The 24,029-nt window shown below is 30.8% G+C and overlaps 1 protein-coding gene across 2 annotated transcripts in view; it reads right to left on the reverse strand.

Annotated features, from left to right (window-relative positions):
- Positions 1–4,087: 4,087 nt before the first annotated feature.
- Positions 4,088–24,029, reverse strand: part of LOC105427092 (QRFP-like peptide receptor) — a 79,411-nt gene continuing 59,469 nt past the window's right edge. The window contains exons 8-12 of one of the 2 annotated variants that reach the window (XM_089080400.1): positions 20,480–20,594; positions 19,834–19,994; positions 13,384–13,545; positions 12,255–12,445; positions 4,088–8,120 (exon numbers count right to left, since the gene is read on the reverse strand). In XM_089080400.1, the coding sequence (XP_088936526.1) occupies positions 12,373–12,445; positions 13,384–13,545; positions 19,834–19,994; positions 20,480–20,594 (511 nt within the window). In that variant the 3' untranslated portion in view covers positions 4,088–8,120; positions 12,255–12,372. The remainder of the gene's footprint in view (positions 8,121–12,254; positions 12,446–13,383; positions 13,546–19,833; positions 19,995–20,479; positions 20,595–24,029) is intronic. The other variant, XM_011638669.3, reaches the window with a different exon arrangement.

A 24,029-nucleotide genomic window follows, 5' to 3' on the forward strand; every position in this document is an offset into this window, starting at 1 on the left:
TAGTTTTGCTCTGACCTCCTATACGGCAACTTAATAATTTTTCTTTTCTCTTTTTTTTTTTTTAAACACGACACATGTACACAAGATTTATGTCTGAACGATAGATATAATCATTTATACAGTAGATTTAAATAAAAGACTGACACACACACACACACACACACACACAAAAGGATTTATCGAACTTAGAACTGATGTCTGCTGATTCCAGCACATGCGCCGTATGCGAGCACAGCTTGCAAATCGACTATATGCTTACACAGTAGCCTTCTGCAGCGTATGCTACGACAGGATTCTTGCGATCATAGAACAGCGCATGTACATTATATTTATATACCGACAAGATTCATTCTACGTCTGCGACGGGAAGATTGTCACAAGAAAATTTTTAAAGTACAACAGACGATATTGTATTGGGAATACAATATTGGGATTATATGTATTTTTATCCGAGTACGTACTATTCTGATCTTGTATGTCATAAGTATTACATTATATAAATTTAAAAGGATGGTCTTATGTTAAGAATTTATTTAAAATAAATTATGTTTATATATATCAATTAGTATTTTCTAGTGTTACTATTAATAATCGCCTGTTCTGAATCTCTCATCCCTGCGATCCTCCTTTTTCTTAAACTTTTTTATTTACGATGAAATATCTAATATTTTATAAAAGTTTCATGGTTTGAAGAGTTCCTATATATTTTTTCAGAAATATTACGATTAAAGTTAAAGATAATAGATATGAATTATCAAAATTAAGCAACTTCTGTATAAATAAGCATTTTTATCTAATTTTATCTACAGTCGTCTATTTTATATGTAAACTGGACATCGAGTAAGATTTATGTAATAGTAGTAATGAGTCACATGACTTAGAATTGCGAGTCATTTAATAATATGTTAGTTGATACAAGATTATTATTAATCGCTGATAATCGAAGATCTAGTTTGCCTTCGATAGATACGAACAATTTCTGATACGTTTATTATGAGAGTGAATCATAATAATCTTTACATTCTTCCCGCGAATAAGATTCCCCCAATTCTAAATTGCAAGAAAATTGAGCAATAATTCTAATTTCCATCTATCGGAATATACATTTAACTCGTGAAAATGGAAGCCGGTAAGGGATTGAAACACGAGAAGACGTCATTGAGATTGCTATCTCAGAGATTAACGAGCTGGATCTACACGCTCTTTAATTAGTAGTGCTACTAATCTCATCCAGCTAAGATAGCCTATTTCCTACTTAACGTTCTCGCATTGATGATAATTGCATTTTAACTAGATTCATTTCACTGATTGAATTGTTAGAGTGGACGAACTAATTTTAACGCGGTTTTCCTCAACGGCATCGCTTTCTGTTACTTTATTATCTTGTTGTGAGAAATGCAAATACAAATTCCATTACACGTAGATTGTATCTAAAATTAAACGAAACAATATTTATATTTCTCTCGGTTTTAATTGCAAACCGCTGGCGGTGCGGGTTTGCATTTTTTTCGTTCAAAGCAAACGTTTCAAAAAAATATAAAAAAACGGCATCGTAAATTTTGCATAGCTAAAATTCCATCTTGCCAAAATTATTCAAGAGAGATAAAGTGTTTTCCGAGCCCAACGAGAAATAAAGTTTCTTGTTAGAGTTTAATTCAGTTCGAAACAAGAGAAATGCATTAAGCTCGTCGCTAGCAATATGTATGTTTGCACACTTGCACCGTTCAATTCAGGAATTTTAATTCTAACATTTGAAATGAATAAATATCTCGGAAATAAAAGAAATCATTTTCATATTTTCTCGATTCTTCATATTTAAATTCTTTATTGCACAATCTCTTGGTACGTTAAAAAAATATTTATAATAATTCATCATTATTTATAATAAACAGATATATACTACTCTCATTTGTTCAAAACATGCATTTACATAATTACATATTTTTATATAATCTAATTTTTTCAAATCTTATATTAACTCTGACGTGATTTTTATAATAATTATCTTTGTCGAGAACAGTGCAAAAAATAAAAATAAAAATAAAATTATTCGACATTGTAAATCTATGCATAAAAGAAATTTCAAAAAGGAAAAGTACTTTAGTTAAAGCGTCGTAAATCGATTTTTTTTGGCACAAATAATGTGCAGATGCAATGAATGTGCAGAAGCACGTGTAATTACTCCTGACACGTAAACGTTAAGTAACGCAATCTGTTGATCTGAGATAGATTTTCGATACGTTATCACATTACCTGTCGACGACGAATCCAATTTTCGTCTACGTTAATTTCGACTGGAGTTCAATCCCTCGGGTTTTCACGCTATCTTGGTTCAAGATTTCGTACCTCGGTCCGATAAGTCAATAGTAACTTCCGGCCACTATAGCGATGCGATAGCAGAGTTTTGCAACAAACAATTTCCGGCTGTGGTACGACGCTTCACACTTGAGAATAACAAAGCCACCGTATCAAATGTCGAGTATTATGCACAAAGTCGCAGGGTTGAAATGCAATTAATCTTTGCTAATAAAGTACGTAAGATTAATCCTTCAACTTTGTTATAAGCTGAGATTATAAATTAAAGTTTATATATTAAATTTTTATAATTTCACAATATTTCAATATTATAAAAAAATACTGCTTTTTAGAAATAAAAAAGGAGTACATACAAATTTCTATTTTTTTATATTTTATCTTTTCTATATAATTTCTATTATATAAAAAAAAAATTTATAAATTCAGAATTTATGAAGTTTAGTAAGTTTTATACACAATTTGTATGATTCTAAAACTGTTTATTCATTCAATCTTTTCTTAAAAAGTTCATCAATAATCGTGATCAATTATAATAAATTTTTAGTAAAATATAAGTTTATTATATTATTATTTTAACAAACACATCCAGTTTGTAATTAATATGTCATTTTTTAATAAAAATATCTCGAAAGAGAATAAATATATTTCGTTAGAATGAGGAAAACGTTTCTCGTACATACGTACGTATATACGTGTATATATAGTTTTGCGAATGAAAAATATTTCTTTATATTTATATACGCACGCACATCTCATACCTTTTATATTGCAAAGAAATATTTTTCATTCGCAAAACTGTTCTTCTTCCTCTTGTTTCTCTTTTCGATGCTTTCATCCCTTTTGTCGTCGTTGGACGCTCCTGTATTTCAATGTATCTTTCTCTCGACACGATATGATTAGATGCGCATTATGCTTTACTCCGCTCTCTCCACATGTTAGCTACATCACTTACTTTTTCCAGTTCCGGTTGCCGTACTATATTTCAGTTTCTTGTACCAGCGATCACGCGAGATTTCCACGTTGTCGCAAATAACAACGGCAATTCTCTCCCTCTTTCTCTCCCTTTTTCTCCTTATCCTTTGCTAAGATCACCTTCTCCTGATTATTCAGAATATCGGTTTTGTCACAACTGATTCCTGACCGTTGGCATCTTATTGATGCCATTTCATTTGTTCGTTTACTTTGCGACGAAATCCCGCATGGTAATTTATACGAATAGTATACTTAGCCTGTGCTTTTATTCCGAAACGCTACGTGTGACAGACGACCGAGATGTTATCACTTTAGGTGGTCCAGCATTCATTCCCCCCAAATCAGCTTTTCGGCGTGCGTGACATAATTAGATAGTAACCGCGCAAACAGTACGAAACATGAATAATCATAACGTAAATCTCCTCCTTCTCCCCGTCTGTTTGATTGCCCCGTCACAGATAACGCAGTGAGATATACGATAGTTACAGCGTGATAAATTCCTCACACAAACGGCAATGAGTTCCGGCTTAATTAATTATAAATGCGATCGCTGAATATTTGGGCCGATGTTTGCTCGATCGCTCGGGTGTTCTCATTGTTCGCATAATTCGACGTGAGACATTGTTAAATATTCATAATTAATAGCTACATACACGTAGCTGGAAGCTATGTGCATCAGCCGATAGCTATGCATCTTTACAAGAGCACGTAGCAACTCTCTTAAGAATTTAAAGATCGCAGAATTTAATGGAAATAAGACACGGGATGGATCTCCGAATTTAAATAAATTCGGGACATATAAAAGGGAATTGTTCATTTATTTACTACTGATTCTCATTTAGATAGTGACATACTAGGAGAAAATTGACTAGTACGTAATTAAACATTTAAAGCCGTTTACAACATTGTGGTTTAATCGTACGGATCGTACAGTTTGTACTCGCTATTACTTAAGTTAAATTAATTTGCGCGTCGAGATACGTACGCGTTGTCCCAGTGGAAAATATAAAACTCTTCGCTATATAGATTTAATTAATGTAATTACTGTATACACATACACACGTACAAGAAGATCGACCTTTCATTGCCGAAGCTCTTATTAGCTCAACATTAAAAATACCCTTTCTTCGCTTAGAATCTCTTTGCAATTGAAAAGATCGAATAATTAATAATTTCATGAAAAGTCGACTTATAATTTACAAAAAGTTCTACTTATCTAAGACAAGATAAAATTTTGTTTTCAGATGCATATAACTTGTGTAGCAAATTATTAAGGGTCATTACTGAAAGCGTTAAGTTTTTAATGACTTGTATATGTTTTATATATATATATATATATATATATCAACGTTTAGACTACAAAACTGCTTAACTATATTTTCATGTACTTTACATAATATCATCAAAAATTTGTATGATTTATGAGGCAAATTTTAGCAGAGAGAAATAGTTTTTATTGTTACTAGAGTACACGAAAATACAGTTAAGCCACTTTGCAACCTGAATGTCATATTTATAAAGTTAACAAAATATATATATATATATATATGACCAAGTGAAAATCGGCTCATCGTTATACGGGAAAAAAAAAATCGCTTCCTGCCAATGCGTTGTTCTAAAAATAATAACGGAGAGAGCCATGGCGAAATTCTGATCGCTGGTGAGAATTTTAGCGTTTATTTTTGCCATTTAATTCCTGTTCTTGTTGTATTAATAAAATTCATTCATTTCCTAAGACGGTCTCGCTTATTTCGCGAGTGAGCACGAGTGAATGAATGAACGTCGAATAATTGATTGCCATGAGCGCAACAATATATAAAATTACAATCGTAACATAATGAAATCTGAAACAGTCATACTCCAAAATTCCTCCATAATTCGTAGAATTGCTTTAAATTAAATTTCTCCGCAATTGAATAAAATTACAATTATTAAATAATTACAATAATATTAATTGAAAATTTTATAAAATCTCCCCTTTAAATCTCATCATAATAAGAAATATCTTTTATTTTGCAGTTAATTCTGTGATTCTTGGCAAATGAAAGTCGATGCTAAAATAGTTTTACATATCTCATATTTGTGGCTCGTTATCAATAGATGGATCATTATATATATTGTTATTATTGTTATATTGATATAATACATCAAATACAGCCAATACTTTGACAATCTTAAAATGTAAAGTTACCATTTAATACCATTGTTGTTCGATGATTTTCAGTTAAATTACTTCTACGTTATTGATTCAGTCTGTCAAACGATTCGAAAAGAGATAAGAAAAGAGTCGTTAACATATAGTATGTTAATGAAAGGAAGACGACTGTTGACAATAAAAAATATAAATGACATTACAAATTACTAAAATATAAATGACATTACAATTAACTATTTGAATAATATCAAAAAGATTTAAATGCTTAAAAAATATATTTAGCTATGTGAAATAATGATTTCACAACTATCTTATTGACATGAACCTTGATGGTGTAATTGTGATTCTCACCCTTTCATACAAATATACTGATACAACAGACGGAAACTGTTACACATTGCACAAACGTTGATTCTAATTTTATAACATACGACAATGTGCCATAGATTGGTTGCCTATTTGGTCGCTTTTGATCTTTCATTAATATCTAATTTTTTTCATCAATATATCATCATCTCATTTTTTTTATCAATATATCATCAATATATCATTTTTTTCATATCTGGTCAAAACTTTTACACTATTCTTATGGTATTTATTTTTATCATATAAGAATCATTAAAATCCCGTGATACCACGTTCGTCAAGTCTAAAGCACCTAAATAATATTCATTTGCTTATTTACGCATCTTTTTATACATTGATTAGCGACTTGGTTTCCCCAGTTTTTCTTTAAACAAAGTGACTTAAATATATTGAAAACCCATCTGTGCCTGCCGTCAGACAGGTTTCGCTTAGAATTGTACATACATTAAAAAGTCTTTTAACCTACTAGCTTATTACATTATTGTTTTATTGCTAAAATTATTATTAATAATATAATAATATGTAATAGTAGATATTACTAGTAATAATAGATAGAATCATAACCTGATATTTAATATTTTAATAGGATTGGAAGGTGTGAGAGTACAAAAAAATGAAGAGAAAATGCAATATCCTCCTGAGTAACAAACTGAGATTACTTCATCTAAAGTTTGATCCTCCCAGCATTGACTTGCTGGTATAAGCTAATTAATCTACTACAATTATGAGATTATATAATCTCAGGAGCACACGGCTTGAAATGTCAAATGACACGCTACTTATTCCCGAATATCCATATGTAGATTTACATTACCGCCTCAGGTTTAATGATTTGTGACGTCAAACAAGTTACGTGTGTACAAATATAAATGTGACATCGCCATATCTAGCTTCGTTACATCCTTATCGCGGAAACTTGCCTTGAGAAATATACATACCGACCATTACCGAACGCAAATGTTTCGTAAATATTTCGTAATGTTTTCTGAATAACCTAATTATCTCTTGTCCGCGATGTACCGTATTTAAAAGCTTGGACACAACGGGAGATAAAAAATAAGAAATTAAATATAAAAAAATTAGAAATGGAAAATTATTTTTGCAGCCGATGAAAATCTCGATATTCCTTGATGGTAAATTAAAGATTTCTATAAGATTTCTATATGAAATTTAATTCTCTGTTCCTAATTTCCTATTTTTTACTTCTCGTTTCTTATTTCTTCTATTGTTTAAGTCTTAATACTGTTTAACGATTCATCAATCATGTATCGCGATTTTCCTTGGAACGTATCGAGTATTTCTGAAACATTTCGTCGAGCGTTCGTCGAAACGATCTCTCTTAGCGATCGGCGCGCTTTGGTCCGTATCTTCACGACGCGATATTTATCGATAAATGTAGCTATCGGAGTTTTCTTTGGTTAACACGAACGTTGATATTTAGCATAAATACTGGGTGAGAATCTAACCGATAGTGTTCGCGGTTAAATGTGTAAACCGTCCGATCTCGAGTTTCGCTGTGAGGTAGTACGCGTTCTACAAAGAACAAACTTTCGAGATCGAACAGTCCGATCGCTGCTAAACGAGACAGCGGAAGATTTTTCCTACTTCATTCTAATTATTGAACAGTTTCCTGCCAATTAAAGGGACACATCTCAACATTCAGATTTTACTTTCGATCTACCAAGACCGAGGGAATTTCTCGACGTTTGGTTCGTCTTTTACGGCTCTCCCTCGAACAATTTCATCTCGGCGAGATATTTTCATGGAATTTCTAAATCGGGCGATTCCAAGCTTATACGGTGTGTATTTATGGCTTGTTACCCTATATGTGGCCACCGTGGGTGTCCGCATTGCCCACACTCAGTTGACCCTTATCCGCCCACCTAGCGCGGCTTTAACCGTACGTTAAACGTCCAATTGTCCGAATGTCCAATTAATCAACCCGTCCAATTATCCCGCCCACGGGATGAGTGAGCGATAACGCTGTCGTTACAAGATACGACGAGGGTGATAAATAGATCATGAGTCTGTTCGGCAACTTACGTTACCTATACGGGATACAGCTCTAACGGATAGTCTCAACTCTCAACACTGTCAATTCACAAAAGTTTTATCAGTTACGTTCGATCCGCTTCTTGAAATAGTCCTATCCGTTATCCAAAGCTGGCCGAAAGATCGCGGCGTGTCCCAGCCTTGTAGATCCCGTGTGTCCTCTCCCGACTTTATTCGCATCGCTCTGTCGGAAGGCTTCTATCTGACGGAGACCTCCCTTGACGATCTGGTCCGGGGATGAAGGAAGAATCAGGTCCATCTAGAAACAAATAGATGGAATACGATGGATAAAAAGAAAGAGAACGATAGGGAGAAAGAAGAAATGAGACACGTGGCGATGGAATTTCATTATCTAGCGGAGTTTCGGAGAAGAAGGCAAGTTGCGTGAGACACCCTGCAGAGGATTACGTTTGAACGAGTAAATCTGATTGACTGAGGACGCAGTCCCAACACAAAGCGGATTCGAAAAGTAAATGACTCGCAGATTAACTCCCGAGGCAGTCTTCTTTTTATCTTATTCAATCCCTATCCTTGCAATAGGAAAGAATTTTCGTCAAGATTTTTAAAAGTGAAAGATTATCACAGTTAATTTAATAAATTTAATCTATCTATTTTATATGTACTTTATATTTTTATATGTGTATTTTTATAAATTCCAAATATAACTGTTTTAATAATTAGTTTCATAATAATGCAATGATAACTCTTTTTGCAATGAAATACACTCAGAAATGGGCAGTATTTGAAATACGTATTTAAATAGATTTTGTATTTGTTTTGTAAATTGATTTTGTATTCTGTATTTAAATCCTTTTTTGAGGAGTATTTTGTATTTAAATACTTTTTTTAGAGTATGTGATATTTTGAATTTTATTTGTAATTTTATTTGTACATTTAAATTTTGTGAAACGATCAATTAAACAGCATCGTGTCTATTGTCTTTGCAGTATCTGAATTCATCGAAATTATTACATATGAAGATAAGTCCATTGGTTTCAACCAATCATGGCTCGATTTTGAAAAAAATATCGATGGCAGTCGAAAACTACTAATGTTGCATAGAATGAGTACTTCGTGTAATGCATCTGATCTCAGTGATCGCAAAACAATTATTTATTTACATATTCGCACCACAGTGAGTTAGCATAATATTACATTCGTCATATAACAAATTTTTTAAGTGTATTGATTGACTGCAGGATAGAGCAATTCTCCAGTTTTTAGAAACTTTCTATCCTGCAGTCAATCAACACACTTAAAAAAATTTGTCGTACGACAAATGTAACAGTATCTTTAGGTCTCATTCAAATAAACTTGCATAGCAGCATAACCATATGCATAAGGAAAATTATCCAATCACATTTCAGATGTGTCTTTATGATAAAAATGTGATAGACCCTTACTTGAGTTTTTTTACGCAGACATAAATCTGTCGGCGGTTTGATTTTTTTTTATAGACTGCCATCGACTGTCCTGAGACGTGTGCATAAATAAATTCGATATCGTGTAAAGCCTATATCAGATTAAAGATTAAAATGAGAATTATATTGAAATTTAACCAATCCAAAGTTCACTAAACTTGAGATTCATTTTCTTCTTTTTTATTGGTTAAATTCCAATCTAATCTCAATTTCAATCTCTAGTCTAATATGGGCTTAAGTGAAATGATGAAGCAATAGCGAAAGTGTAATAATGAAACATTTCTGTATAAATTAAAATTGCATCGTTAAATATAATTAATATATTAATCAGAGATGGACAGTATTTGAAATACATGTATTTGAAATATGTATTTAAATACATTTTGTATTTTGTATTTAAATACTTTTTTTTAATATTTTGTATTTTGTATTTAAATACAATGTATTTAATGTATTTTACCCACCTCTGAATACACTCAATGATATAATATTTATGATAAAATACAAGATAGTCAGGATTATACACGAAATTATTGCGGAACTTTCTGATCGATGTAGATAAGTCCGAGAGGATCTGCAAAGTAGAACCGAGGTCTTGAAATCTTTTCGCTCTCGATATTTTTCTCCGAGGAATTATAAAATGAGATACCGCTTCAAGAATTTTAAAAGAATTGAATAATTGTAGGGCGCTTGAAAAGTATGTACAATGTTATTTATTTATTTGTTTATTAAGCATATATAATATTAATCATAATCAGTTTGAATATATCTTCAGTTAATTTCTTCTGGTATTTTATTGTATAATTCCAAAGTTTTGAGCTTGCATACTAAGAGATAAATATCTATAAGAGATAAATATAAATAAGCTATATTTATATATATTCACAAATCCGATATAAAATATATCGTTTGAGAAGTAAGTAAAACATACGATATTATAAATAAACTAATATTTACAAATATAACGATAAAATATTTATCCAGTTTAAAAATTACTGATTATCATCAGAGAAAATTGATATGCAAATAATCCACTATACTCTTGTTTATTATCATAATTATAAACCATAGGAATCAATCATTATTAGTAGAAATTAACGTCTTCAATAATACATTATCAAATGAACAAAATAATATTATCATTTTATAATTACTAAGGATAGAAAGAACATAAAATAATGTATAAAAAAAGAAAGTGCGTTAAAAGTTGCGTTAAAAGTTGTTTTCCTCAAATCGCAAACTTTTTTTACAACTTTCTAATTTTTATTAGAAATAATTTTTATTTTAATGAATACTTGTAAAATTAAAAGAAAAGTAAGATTTTATTATTTCAAGTTTAAACAATTAAATGTTACTTAAATGTAACTGTTAGATTCCTGCTACTTATAATTTAAAAAAATATAACGTTAGAAAAGTTGCAAGTATTGTTTCATGAAGTCATTTTTGAAAAATATTGTTTTATTTGTTCTCATTGCATCTCTCGATATTTATTATTCTGTGTCGGGATATTTATTGTTTCTTCATATACATATAAAAAAATTTAATTTTATTCATATTTAAAGATATCTATTTTTTTTAAATACATTTTAATACATGTTTTTACTTTAATTTATTTATAATTTATTTTTATTTTACTTTAATTTATTTATATTTAAAAATGTCTTCAATATATTCATAAAAATTTCATCTCGCAGCACGAAACATTAGAAAATAGATTACGGACGACGCGGCAATAATCGATAGATTTTATCGTACCAATCGAGAAGCATCATTCAGATTGCTTCTGCAGATTATTTATTTTTGTTACTGTATAAAAACGAAGTCGTCGTTAAATTGGTGAATTGCGGTCATTCGCAATTTACAGATACACGGATGTCTCTTCGATCACGACGCTACGATATAAATCCGAAAAATCGAATCAAAAAATATTGGACTAATATTGAACTTTTCCGCTTCTGTTTTTTATGCATAAAATAGTGTTAAAAGTATCAAAAAGTGTTAAACTAATATTTGAAATAAATAATAGAATTAAATTAATAACATTGAACATAAATGGATACTTGACTTTTCCTTTGTACATTAAGAAGTGTAAATGAATATGCACTAATATATTAGGACAAATATTATACGCACTAATATATTAGGACAAATATTATAACAAATTATGTTCATATTAAATAAAAATTCTCTCTATATATAAATTATAAAATAAAATAAATGCAAATTTGAAATTTTCACGTGCAGTTATTTAAAACCATAACGCATTAAATTACAATATACAAGCGTTTCACATAAATAATTTGTTTAATGCATATAAAATGCTTGTTAAAAACTTAAGTAAAACTAAAGTAAGTAAAAAAATAAGTAAAACATTAAAAATTGTTAGTATTTTGCGAGTAAGTCTCGAATTGAAATTTTTTTTATTAATACTCTTAATGTTTATTAATATTTATTTTTATTATATTTAATATTAATATTTATTTTAAAAGCGATAAAAAGTGAATTCATTTCAAAAGTCTATAATTTATTTGAACCTTTGGAATCTTAAAATAATCTTTGAGCGTACGTTCTTTTATATTATTTTATATCATATATATATATATATATATATATATATATATATATATATATATATATAATATATATTTTTTTTCTTTTGGCTATAGTTTCAATTCGAGTTGTATATTCCCAGACATATTATAATTGTTCTTTACGAATATTATATTATCTCGCGCAATATATACAAATACATGTGAACATCCCGGATTCGCAAGGCGCACAAACTCCCAGGGCGCAATGTATCATCGCGAGCTGAAAGGAGTTTGATTCGAACCTTCGATATGCCGCCGAGTTGAACGTGAGGTAAAGTCGAAAATGCGACAGATTAATTAAAGCAGCGCACGACGTGGTCATGCCGAAGGTGAAGGTGCGAGATGAAACGGTCGGCGGGGTTGGCCGACCGTTTAGTTTACCTCGATCGAATCGTGCTCCATTCGTCTACCCTAGCCGGACATTCGCCGCACATGCACTTTGGACTTTCGGGGATCGGTCTCGCCCGCTTACGGAGGACTTGCGACCCCCGCAAGCGTGTCACGGATGATCTATGGGATGTAGGTCGCTCGAGTTTCGGGACTTTGACTCTCCGAAGGAGTTTCGGATCCACCTGAATCATGCATTGGACTTTGAAACGGAGGAGCCGGGTTGGAGCTTTTGGCTGGAGTGAATCTTAGCTTACGTTAATGTTGAAATTCTCAAGCTGCAAAACCGCGCGGCGAACGGTCTAGAGCCATCGCTGACGGAAAGTGATGTCTTGAAATTCAATAGGGGATATATTTCGACGCGCGAGGAATATATATATATATATATATATATATATCGCCCTTCTCTCTCTGACTCGTATCATTTCGATACGAGTGAAGGAATAAAAATGAATCCTTTAACGCAAATTTATAAAAGCCGACGTAAAAGTGTAATCCAGCGGAAAATATTTTCGGCAATAAAAAGTATAAACCATAATTCTTCACTCGATTCAACGATCGTAAAAACTATCGTGGAGAGTGCAGCTTTCATTCTTACGGAAAGATTTTACTGCCCGACGGCAGTTATTTGCTACCGTTTGTCAAGCGTCAGTTCATTTTAACAGAAATGCAATCACATATTTTGAAATTAACGCGTTTCAGTCGCGCCGATCATAAACTGCATAGATTATTTTAATCGGCCTCGAGCCATTTCGCAAATTCTGGCTTTTATATTTTGAAAATCACAATGTCGCTTTAATTAAACGCTGTTTGCGTTTCCAAACGGAAATAATTGCCCTGCACTAAATTAAAGGGTCCGTTAGAAAATTAGGGGCGCGATTTTTCAAAGATATTACGAAGAAATTACGGTCATCTTAAAACACTCCGGAGGTAAATTGCCGGTACTTTATCTATTTTAAATGAACGTAAAGGAACAGGCGGAATACGCATTTTGAAGGATCGATAGGGATTCATTTTGTTTCTCACGGTATTCTCCGCTCTCCTCAACTATATTCCGTAGCGAGAGCTACGTATATTCGATCAAGTGTAATAAATTTTGATATGATAATGAAGCACAACGTACCTCACACTGGTGGTTCTGGTCTGGCTGAGACTTGGGTGCCTCGTTACAGATGCCCGGTAGCCTCTCCTAGGACAGCAAATCCACCATCCGCCGCAGGCAGCCGATAGGAAGTTCTCCCTGAAGTGCTTCGACATAAACCCGTAAACTATCGGGTTTATACAGCTGTAATGCCGATATTGGATTAAAGGCGCGATCGAAAGTCGCGTTAATCGCCGATTAGCTAAAATGCACAGACCGCATCACATGTGGAAATGTAATCGTCCGTGAATCCACATGTGGGCGCATCGAAACACGAAATGAAATCCGCGGTTTGAATCTGGAATGCGTAAACGTGACGCGATTTTGACCGATCGCCGAAATTTCAAGTGAGATGCAAATCTCACTTGACTATTTCACCTGAGATAAATCTCACTCCCGCCAACCCTTCTAACGAAAAGAAGAAGAAAAGAGAAGAGAAAAAGTTGGAAAATGCCCTCTCATTGTATTAATATTTTGTTTTATTAATTTTGTATAATGATGAATAGTATTATTATATTATTAATTAAATGTACCATGGGATCATGCGTCTTCTTATTTATAATACCAGCAGATCAGGGTGGTTTAGCTATTGAATAACTCGGAGGGTATCTCGGGGTATCAATTCCTATTCACACATTCACAAATATGAATTTCCCAAGAGCTTTTGATATCATATGGCAAATGCAATTAATAATTGAGTTAATAATTGATTAAGATTCAATAAATTCTTGGAATAGATACAATTGAAATTCAGTACGTATTATAAATTTCGCAAACTCTGCAAAATAATATATATTATTAAAAACTTAACCTTACTTAACTTAATCATCATTTTCTATCATATGAAATAGTTCATATATCATTCCATTCGTGATCATTTCCAAAATGATTGGCAAATTACATATACATTATTAAAATATTGAGAATTTCAAAGCGCGATGACAGACATATTTAAACATAAATATCATTATAAAAAAAATAATTATTGCTCGCAAATGTCTTTGAATAATAATTTTCTTTTTCTATTTCGTATCATTCTAGTTTCTACATTAAGCAATTAAATTATGCGAAACACTTTGACAAATAGTTGTTATTTTGATACATTAAACGAGCCGTTAAGTTAAGCGAGCTAAGAATCACTAATTGCAATCATCGTAAAGGATAATCGTATTTGGCTTTCCGAAGAGTAATGACGACGATATGTGGAACAACTTGCTAATTCGAATGTTAGTATTAAATAACAGGATGGCAATTGCATATATCTTGTTATATGATAAGTTATTAAAAAATAAATGCCGACTATTGCATATTAGATATATGTAAAGTACTGTCTCTTAAAGTAATAATATATTCTTGAATAAAATAATATTCTTTATGCAGTAACTTAAAATATTTTATATAAAAGTTCTTAGGATAGTTCGTATATCAATCTTGAAAAATTCACAAATAATAGGAAAAAATCAATCTATATTATAAATCTATATTATAAAATGTTGTCATTTAAAATTATACTTATAATTATTACTTACCAATTAATATCAATTTATATAAAAAATCGTAAATATATAAAATATCATTATAAACATATTTCAACAGTGCATATAGATTAATTAAAATTAAAAATTCCAATATGAAAATATCGAGATAACCCAGTTATAAAAGATCAAAGAATCGCGCTGTTCAATAGAATCGCGCGTTTAAGTTTCACAACTATATTTATACGTGTACTAATTTTATTAATTTTTATTAATTTAATTTAATAAATATTATAAAATTAATCATAAAACTTCAATATACGATTTTTGCAAAAAATTAATTTATATTATTTATTTGATTCTTATTTAATTTTTTCTACAAATATGTGCAGATATTGTAAAAAATATTATAAATCTATATATATATATTAATAATAATAATAATAATAATAATAATAATAATAATAATAATAATAATAAAAAGAGCTATACTTAATTATCTTTTTAAAAATGCATAATTCAATATAATAATTAATATAATAATATATAAAAAAATAAATTATCATCCCACAATATTATTTATCTTTAATTGCGTTTCAATTGTTCAATTTATGTTAAGATTGTTTTTTTGTCCAGAGAAACATCAAGCATTTGTAATAATTTAGTAATTAAAAGACAGTATAACATTAGAGAATTATATAAGTTTACAACACTGAATATATAACAATAGGCAATTCTATCTTATTTGTTTCGTATATGAAATTCATGTTTCTTGAGGTTAATGTAGGGATTCTCATGATCCTATGGAAACTTTGGACATTTCTGGCCAAGTAAGAAGACGAGCTGAAGTTGGATTTACGGGTGAGAAAGCAACGTTCCGAGATTTGCATTAAATAGAAACAAAATTTGTTTCTAACTGCTGAGAAGCTCAACCGTTGTATTGAGCTTATTACGTACGCGCTTCTTGCTATTATTATGAACTCCCAGACTGTCCTATACAGATGCACACATGAAAACGCCTACATCTATAGAACCAATAGCAAACTTAGGGAAACTTGTCAAACTCTCTGCCATCGAAGGTTTCCCTCCTTTCGATAAAGAAACTACTTAAAAATTTGAAAGGATATATACTTCGCCAAACTTGTAATAGTTAAAATAGAAAATGATACAATATTTCTAGTAGGAGCGATCCTTTTGTCAAAGAATTTATATAAAAGAATATTATACATGCGTTTCTCCATGGAAGAAGTTTTGCATTACCAAATACCTTAAATATAAAGTAAATTTAATGTAAAACTCATAATTTTCAAGAGAAAAATTTTGATGATAAAAAAAGTATATGAAAATACGAAATACAAGGAAAACAGTAGAAGGCTGTTGTTTTAAATTAATATTTTGTATAAAAATAAAATCCAATTAAACTTATATTGTACTTTAATATACCTTATTTACGTACTGATTAACAATTTAATCTTCTAGATTATCAAAAGCTTTTTCTTAATCAAATTCATATCGTCATAATATCCTATTTTTATCAATATAATGTTGAAAAAAAATGTTATAAGAAAAATAATCTCTTGATAAAAGAAGTACAAAAATTAATAGAAATGTTACTTGTAAGATTGAAAACTTGCATTTAATTTTATTTAGTAAAAGACTTGTCAAATATATAAGCAAAGTGCATTATAAGAAGAATATTTTTTTAATGTCAATATATTTAATCCTATATATTTAATGAGAAGGAAAGCTTCCAATTCACATTCATTTAACTTGGATATTTGAATATTTCAATTAATTTTTCATATTTTTTCAATCGCACATTCCTTTTATAATGACAATTTAATTGAAAGCTTTTGATTACACAGTAAAAGGACACAATAATTTTCTGATATTAATTATCCCAAAGTAATTAAATTCTATGTATCAAAATAAATTCAATTTTAGATATTAGATATTACATATTAGAAAGAAATGATAACGAAGCTTTATGTAAATTTATTCATCCTTTGAAGCTTTAATGCCAGATATCGTTTTAAAAAAGTAATGTATTTAAAAAAATTTCCGTTGCTAATAAGAATAAGAATTTCACGCTAAATTTATCAAAGAAACAATTTCTCAAAGAAGTAAGCAGTCGGCGGAAGTAAAGAGAATATCGCGTGTGTGAAACTAAAGATTAAATTAAATTAAAAAGCGTAAAATGAAGTCTCTCTCGAAAGAAGCAAGTCCCCTCGAGTAAGATATCAATTTTTCGAGAGAAGAGTAGAATATAAGTTTTTTTTAAAGAGCAACGAGAGAAACACGAAGCGGAGAATGCAATGTTTTCTCGTAACGACCCAAATCACTTCAATAGTATGCAATTTATCTATTGCATCCGACGCTGTTGCTTGACAGCATCACGACTTGTTAAGCTAATCAGAGGTCGTTATCAAAATGACACACGGCATATTCGCAGAGGTGGCTATTAAAGCTATCATTCTATATCGCGAAATGTAAAAAGCGAGCGACACGATACGAAATAGAGGAAGAGAGGGAGCGGAGCGACGCACATTCGGCGAAAATAATGCCGCACGTGTCCTCGCCGTCGCCGCAATTCAATACGGAGATGATTTCAAAACTTGCGTTTCAATCGCGGGAACACATTATATCCCCACAACATTCTCGAAATATAATGAAATGTATTCATATAAATGTATTCATTGTAAATTTGATATTTTCGCTAAATCAATATAATTTGTGGCAACCGCGTGTGAAATTTATTTGCACTCAATATAACATATATATATTGTGTGTACATGCACCAATTTTACCATTTGCGCGAGCAGAAATGTCACGGTAAAGCGGTAAATAAAATAAATTATAATTTATTTATTAGAAAAATCGAACGCTAATTAAATCTATAAGGATTGGATCTTGAGGATTGGAAAAACAAACTGCCTAAATTTTATAATAATCTTTATCAATTTTAAGAAAAAAAAAAGCAGTCAAAAATACTATTTAGAAAAAGATCGGCAATTACATATATTTATTCATAAAGTTATTCAAGTTATTTCAAATGATAATAGAAAGGTGTTGGAAGACGAGAGAATCTATTAGATCTATAATATAATATCATATCGTTAAAGTCAGAGTGATAGACTGACTATTATTAGAAGTACGGAATCAAAAGTTTTTTTAAGATCAAAGAATCAATAATCAAAAAAGTTTTGTGATTAGAAAGAGAGAAAAAGTGTTATACAAATTGAAAGAATAAAAAAAATTGAAAAATAATTGGAACCTTACACAATGTGAATAAGTTAAAAATATGATGTTAAAATTAATTATATGAGGTTGAATCAGGGACCTCTTATTTGTATGATCTCACATCGGCGATTAACGAAAAATATATTTGGCAAAGTCGATTAAGTAATTTATTTATAGAGATAATAAACAAGAAAATATGTTTCACCAATTTTTTTTTAAAAACCGAACAAATGTATAAAGGTAAAATTTTCAGTGCTTTTACACCATATAAAAAATAAAAAATATAAAAAGAAAAATATTTTTATTGTAAAATTATTGATATACGTATATATCTATATAGAATATAGAATATATAACGAAAGTACAATCCGTTTTTTAAACATAGTCAAAACTTTACAGACATAACTCGACTTTTTTTGTCCGATCAATGCAAATTTTATCACAAAATATGCAAACTGCTTGCAGTTATCGTGTGTAAGATAATTCTGTAAAAAATAACAAATGAAGGTTAACAAAATAACGTGTATTATTTCACAAAAAAATAACTTCCGTGTTTTCTAGACTGAAGAAATTAATATCTCAAAATAAAAAATTTTCGCAAATTCAAATAATCAAATATATAAACAATAAATTGCTTTAAAATTTCAAATCAATACGATGTTAATTTTTCCTTAAATTCTCTTCACATTAAATTATTTTTGATATCTCTATTTGTAATAAAAATATAATTTAATAAATTAGTAGAAATATGAATAATTGCGTACTCATCCGTTTTGTGTGTGTGTGTGTGTGTGTGTGTGTGTGTGTGTGTGTGTGTGTGTACGCGCACATGTATGCGAGATATTACAATATCGTCAATAATTAAATTTGCCTCGAGAAATATGATTGTATATATAACAATTCAATAATAGTAGGAAGAATTATAAATATGGAACAGTGTACATGTATAAAATGCCCAGATTTTCAATTTTGTAAATCTTATACTCGACAATCACTTTGCGAATTGAATAAATGGTAACGCTGCGTGTGTTTATATTTGATTAATTTCTATAACGCTATTTCCTGTTTTCTTATCGTTTCCAGTCATTTTGTTGCTTTCGACACAATCATAAAATCCTTACAAATATATATTTTAATTCAATTGTATTCAATAATTATCGTTTTGAAACAGCTCTGCAATTGCGTATAAAATAGCATACGGATGCTTCTAAAATATTAATTAAGCTTAAATAATAATAAAGATAAATAAAATAATGTTTAATTTGCAATGCTTATGTACTTTAATCTATAAATGACAACATTTTCATTTCAAATTTCAAAACAAAATACAAAAAGAAAATTATATAATAGAAAAATTGTGTTATTACGATATAGAACGATAAATGAAAATTAATACGGCTACAAATTACATGACATTTCATATTTTTTCTGCTAAAGGTGAATATTTTAATCAAGAAGCAAATCAATATTTGAAATTCATGCTCTCCCCTTATATTTTACATTGCAGGCAACAGTGTACAGAGAGTTTGCGCTATCTGGCGGAACGGAACTTGTGGCTGACCAGCAGTTGGTTTTTCTACTGATAATACAATCTCACGAATGACTCCCCGGAGACAACAACCTTTGCAACAGTGACCGGATAAAAGACAAGACCGTTGGGGTCAGTTTTAAATTAACGGCTCCCTGGCGGCTCCCTTAATCTTTGAGTCAAACGTACCTGTTAAAATAGGCCATCAATTGGAATGCTGTATTAAAATGCTTATGCATTCCGCCTTTGACGCGTGGCAGGTAGCCATAAGCAGTCAACACGTTGTCAATGAGCATCGGGGCCCAACATATCGCGAACAACACCACAACGGCCACCAACATCTTCACCACCTATTATCGATCGTACGAACTGATTAGAGAAATTTTCTGACACTTACATGAATCAATATAGCCCCTCGGCATCCCCCTATAATTAAACAATGTATCAGATGTAATCTAAGTTTATTGAATACCGTGGGCGGCCTTGTCTTCGTAAAGGGGTATATTTTATCTAATTTCAATTTGTAGTCTTTTTAATTACATTATTATAATTTATGATCTCAAAAGACTACAATTTTGTGAAATGCACTCATTTTAAAAGAGAAATTATTTTTCTTCAAAGTAATCTTAGAATTCATATATTTTTAAATCAGCATGATTTATTCAGAATGAGCTTTATAAGCTATGAAAAAAAGTAAAAGAAAATTCTTTTAATAACTTAGTATAAAAGTATTATACTAGTGATAACCAGGGCGATATTATAAAAATTTATAGCTATTCACTTTTCAAAGTGTCAAAATTTTGTTGTTCCCATAGTAAAATTCATTAAATCAGACCTGCTTCATAGTTCGTGACTCTTCGTCTTTCTCGTCTCGACGTGGTTTGCGATCGTTCCCGCCCTGTCGTTGTGTCATGGGAATAGATTCTGTATCTGCGCTGTTTGGATTTAATCTGAAACAGATTAAAACATGTATTCTGATTATGCGCATGAGGATCTCGTATCGATCGCACGTCAATTCTGTCTACAGCATACTTCGAAATAGACAGATAAAAAATAAATAGATCATTCGCAAACTGAATTTTAAAAAGACAAATAGGAATTCGATATATATATATATATATATATATATATATATATATATATATATGTATATATAATTGTATTTCGTCATTTGTAAAAAGGCTGTGCATCAGTCGCATTGAGATGTAACAGTTTAACAGTAAACGTTAATGTTTTAATAAAAAAATCAAGATTATCAATTAATTTAAATTAATATATATATAATATATATTACTCAGCGCGACTGATGCACAGCCTTTTTACAAATAACGAAATATAATTATAATTATAAACATGAAGTAAATTGAGTTTTGATTACTTATATAGACAACACATTGGCTCCACGTAATTGCCTCATTCTTTATTTTTTATCATTAATCACTCTTAATTTAATTTAATTTAATAATAATCTGTTTACTCTAGATTCACGTCAATGTTATTCGATTATGTAATTCTGATCGTTCACTTCAACTTTAAAATTTTTCAAGAACCATGATTTCTATAGAAACATTTTTCCTTCGGACTCAACTTATTCTCGCCTAACAACGATGAATAATTGTCAAGAATTTTATTATGTTGACGACGAACTTTATTATACGCTGTGCATCTGGTGCGAATGTATTTCAATCCTGATGAGCTCTATTCATTGCGAATCTAGATATTTTTACACCGCGCATAGATATCTCTACATCTTTATATCTTCATATTCTCATATCCTTCATTTTTTATTTATTTATTTACTGCTCGGTTTTAAATTAAGTACTGAAGAAGGCACAGTGTAACCCGAAACTTTTACATGTATTATTATTTTATTTTATCAACTATACGTTATTTACTATATTACTTTACTTACTTATCATTACTGGAATTTCTACATTCTTTGTGCTCGTTATTTGGCCTTATCTCTACTCAATGTTATACATTTATACGAGCTTTTATAAATCAAATATATTTAAAATATTAAATTAATTCTCCAATAACTGTACTTTTTGATGAATTCAGTAAAAAAATTTTCTTAGTACTAAAACTAAAAAACTCCTACAATATATTACATTTTTTTTAACATTAAATAATAATAATCTTATTTTCATCTCTGGAGATATATAAAGGATCACTATTAAGAAGAATTGTTGAATTTTTACCGAGCGCATCGTGCATGCAAAGGAACCCATTTTCATCTTTGCAAGATATTGCATGCGTTAACTACGTTATGACTTCACTCTGCGGAATTTCCTTTGATCTTGCATACGCGACAGTAATTTTATCTCGGGGAATTTCTTCAAGTTGACCGATGTATTAAAGCCATGCGTTGGAGAATATATTCCGAAGTAGCGACCTTATCATGCGAACAGAAACTTTATTAATTTAATAGCGGTACTCGATGTGTACATAGTATCCTAAGAATGATGATAATCGATAGCATAAAGAAGCATTCTATGCAGTTGATTTCCCATAGAAATCCACAATTCGCTTTTTTCGATAAAAAAATCTTCATAAATCTACATAATTGATCGTATTAGATGTGGAGAACGATTATGTCCCAAGATAAAATTTCTTTTTTCGAATGAGCACACTTATTACGCCCGTGACTAATTTCTATCAATTCAAATTCAAAAGTTTCTTTGAAAAATTTTAAATATAATTTAATTAAATATTTTTGAAAGCTAAGATACATTCCAAGACATTTAGTGGCAGATGCAGAGCATTATACGAAATCAAAAAGAGGCAGCTTCTTCAGAGACGGAAGATTTAGGTCCATTAGATGCACAACGTAGACCTCGAAATAAGCTCTCGGTGGGACGAAAATTTCTCGAGGATTCGGAAATATACCGACTGCTTGAAGACGCGCACTCGCGACGATGTTTCACGAGACGCAAGAGACGGCGAATCGAATCGAGTCGAGACATAAAGTGCAAATACATTCGCCGGTACGTTCGCCCTCGATCTATTTTCAGGCGAACCTGCGGGCTACACACTTTCCAAAGAAACACCGTGAACGACACGACCGCGTCCATTACCGGAAAGTTTGCCTCCGTATGTGAGCCAAATATCGCTGTGCGCGTACATATATGTAACTAATGATAACAAACATGAGAATTCAAGCAAATAAAGCGATATCTTCTGCGATATCTCTATCTCGAAAAGAGGGACTCGGCTGCTTTAACAAGTTGATAATGAAACGATACGATTTGCTCATTAAGATAAGCTTAGATTTTGTCTGTAATCCTTTATCAAAAAATCTTTGTAATATTGTCTGCTTTCATCCCGTTACATCGCTCATTTGCTAACAAAAATGACTAAACTCGAAAATTGTTATTTTTGAGTGATTTGCGAAAAAGAATGGGTCTCTGTTCTTATCACTGATAAAATGATATAAATGATGACTTTCTAAAACTCTTAATTGAAAAAAGAATTTTGTATCAAGAGCGTTATAAGTCAAAGAGTTGATTTTAAGAATTCATTTTTATAGTGAATGTAATACACTAAAGAGCTAATAATATTATTATTCCTCTACAGTCGCAGGTCATTACGTTAAAATAGCATTTAGAAATAAAATTAAAAATTTTAATAATTTAAAATATTTAAACTAATTTTTTGGAAAACTTTATTTTTTGAATGATGTCGTTATTATAACAAATAAGCAATATATTTTCTATTTATATATCTAAATATCATATGTATTAATCGCTCCAATGGCGAAGTTGATTATCGCAGAGAATATATTTCGGAAAATTCAGAAGAATTCAGCGATGTCGAGACTGTGAGTTTGCGCCTTACCTAGAGCATTTATTTTTATATCGCACTTATTGTCTTATTTATTTAACAGAAGTATAAGTTATATCGATCTATAGCGATATAGATCTTTACGCCTTGTATTACCCACAACTATATAAGCAAATTTTAAACGAGAGCTTGCGCGATATTGCGATACGTTATTACGATGGACGTTGGACAAGTGGAAACGCGATCTTCTTCATATTTCATTGGTCAATAACGATATGAATTCCTATCGTGAACATCCGAAAATCCAGCTATTCGATTGTAGTTTATATTAGATCACCGATCGCATCGGAATGTCCAAAATAACGAAAAAATTGCTACTTCTCACTTTCCACTTGACGCACGATTGACGTTCGCAACGTGGTAATCGATATTTCGCACAGCCAATAGGCGAGAAACACGTTTTTCGATTGCTGTTGCTGCAGAAAAGGCAAATAGCAGTTTATGCGCCTATTTATGGATTGCTCATTCTGGCCCACACGCGATAGGCGAACGTCATATATAAATTAATGCTGAATGCAATCGGATTCACACCGATTATTACA

Source organism: Pogonomyrmex barbatus, unplaced genomic scaffold (assembly GCF_055798465.1).
Source record: "Pogonomyrmex barbatus isolate J1 unplaced genomic scaffold, ASM5579846v1 scaffold3, whole genome shotgun sequence".
In the NCBI taxonomy this organism is placed as follows: Eukaryota; Metazoa; Arthropoda; class Insecta; order Hymenoptera; family Formicidae; genus Pogonomyrmex; species Pogonomyrmex barbatus.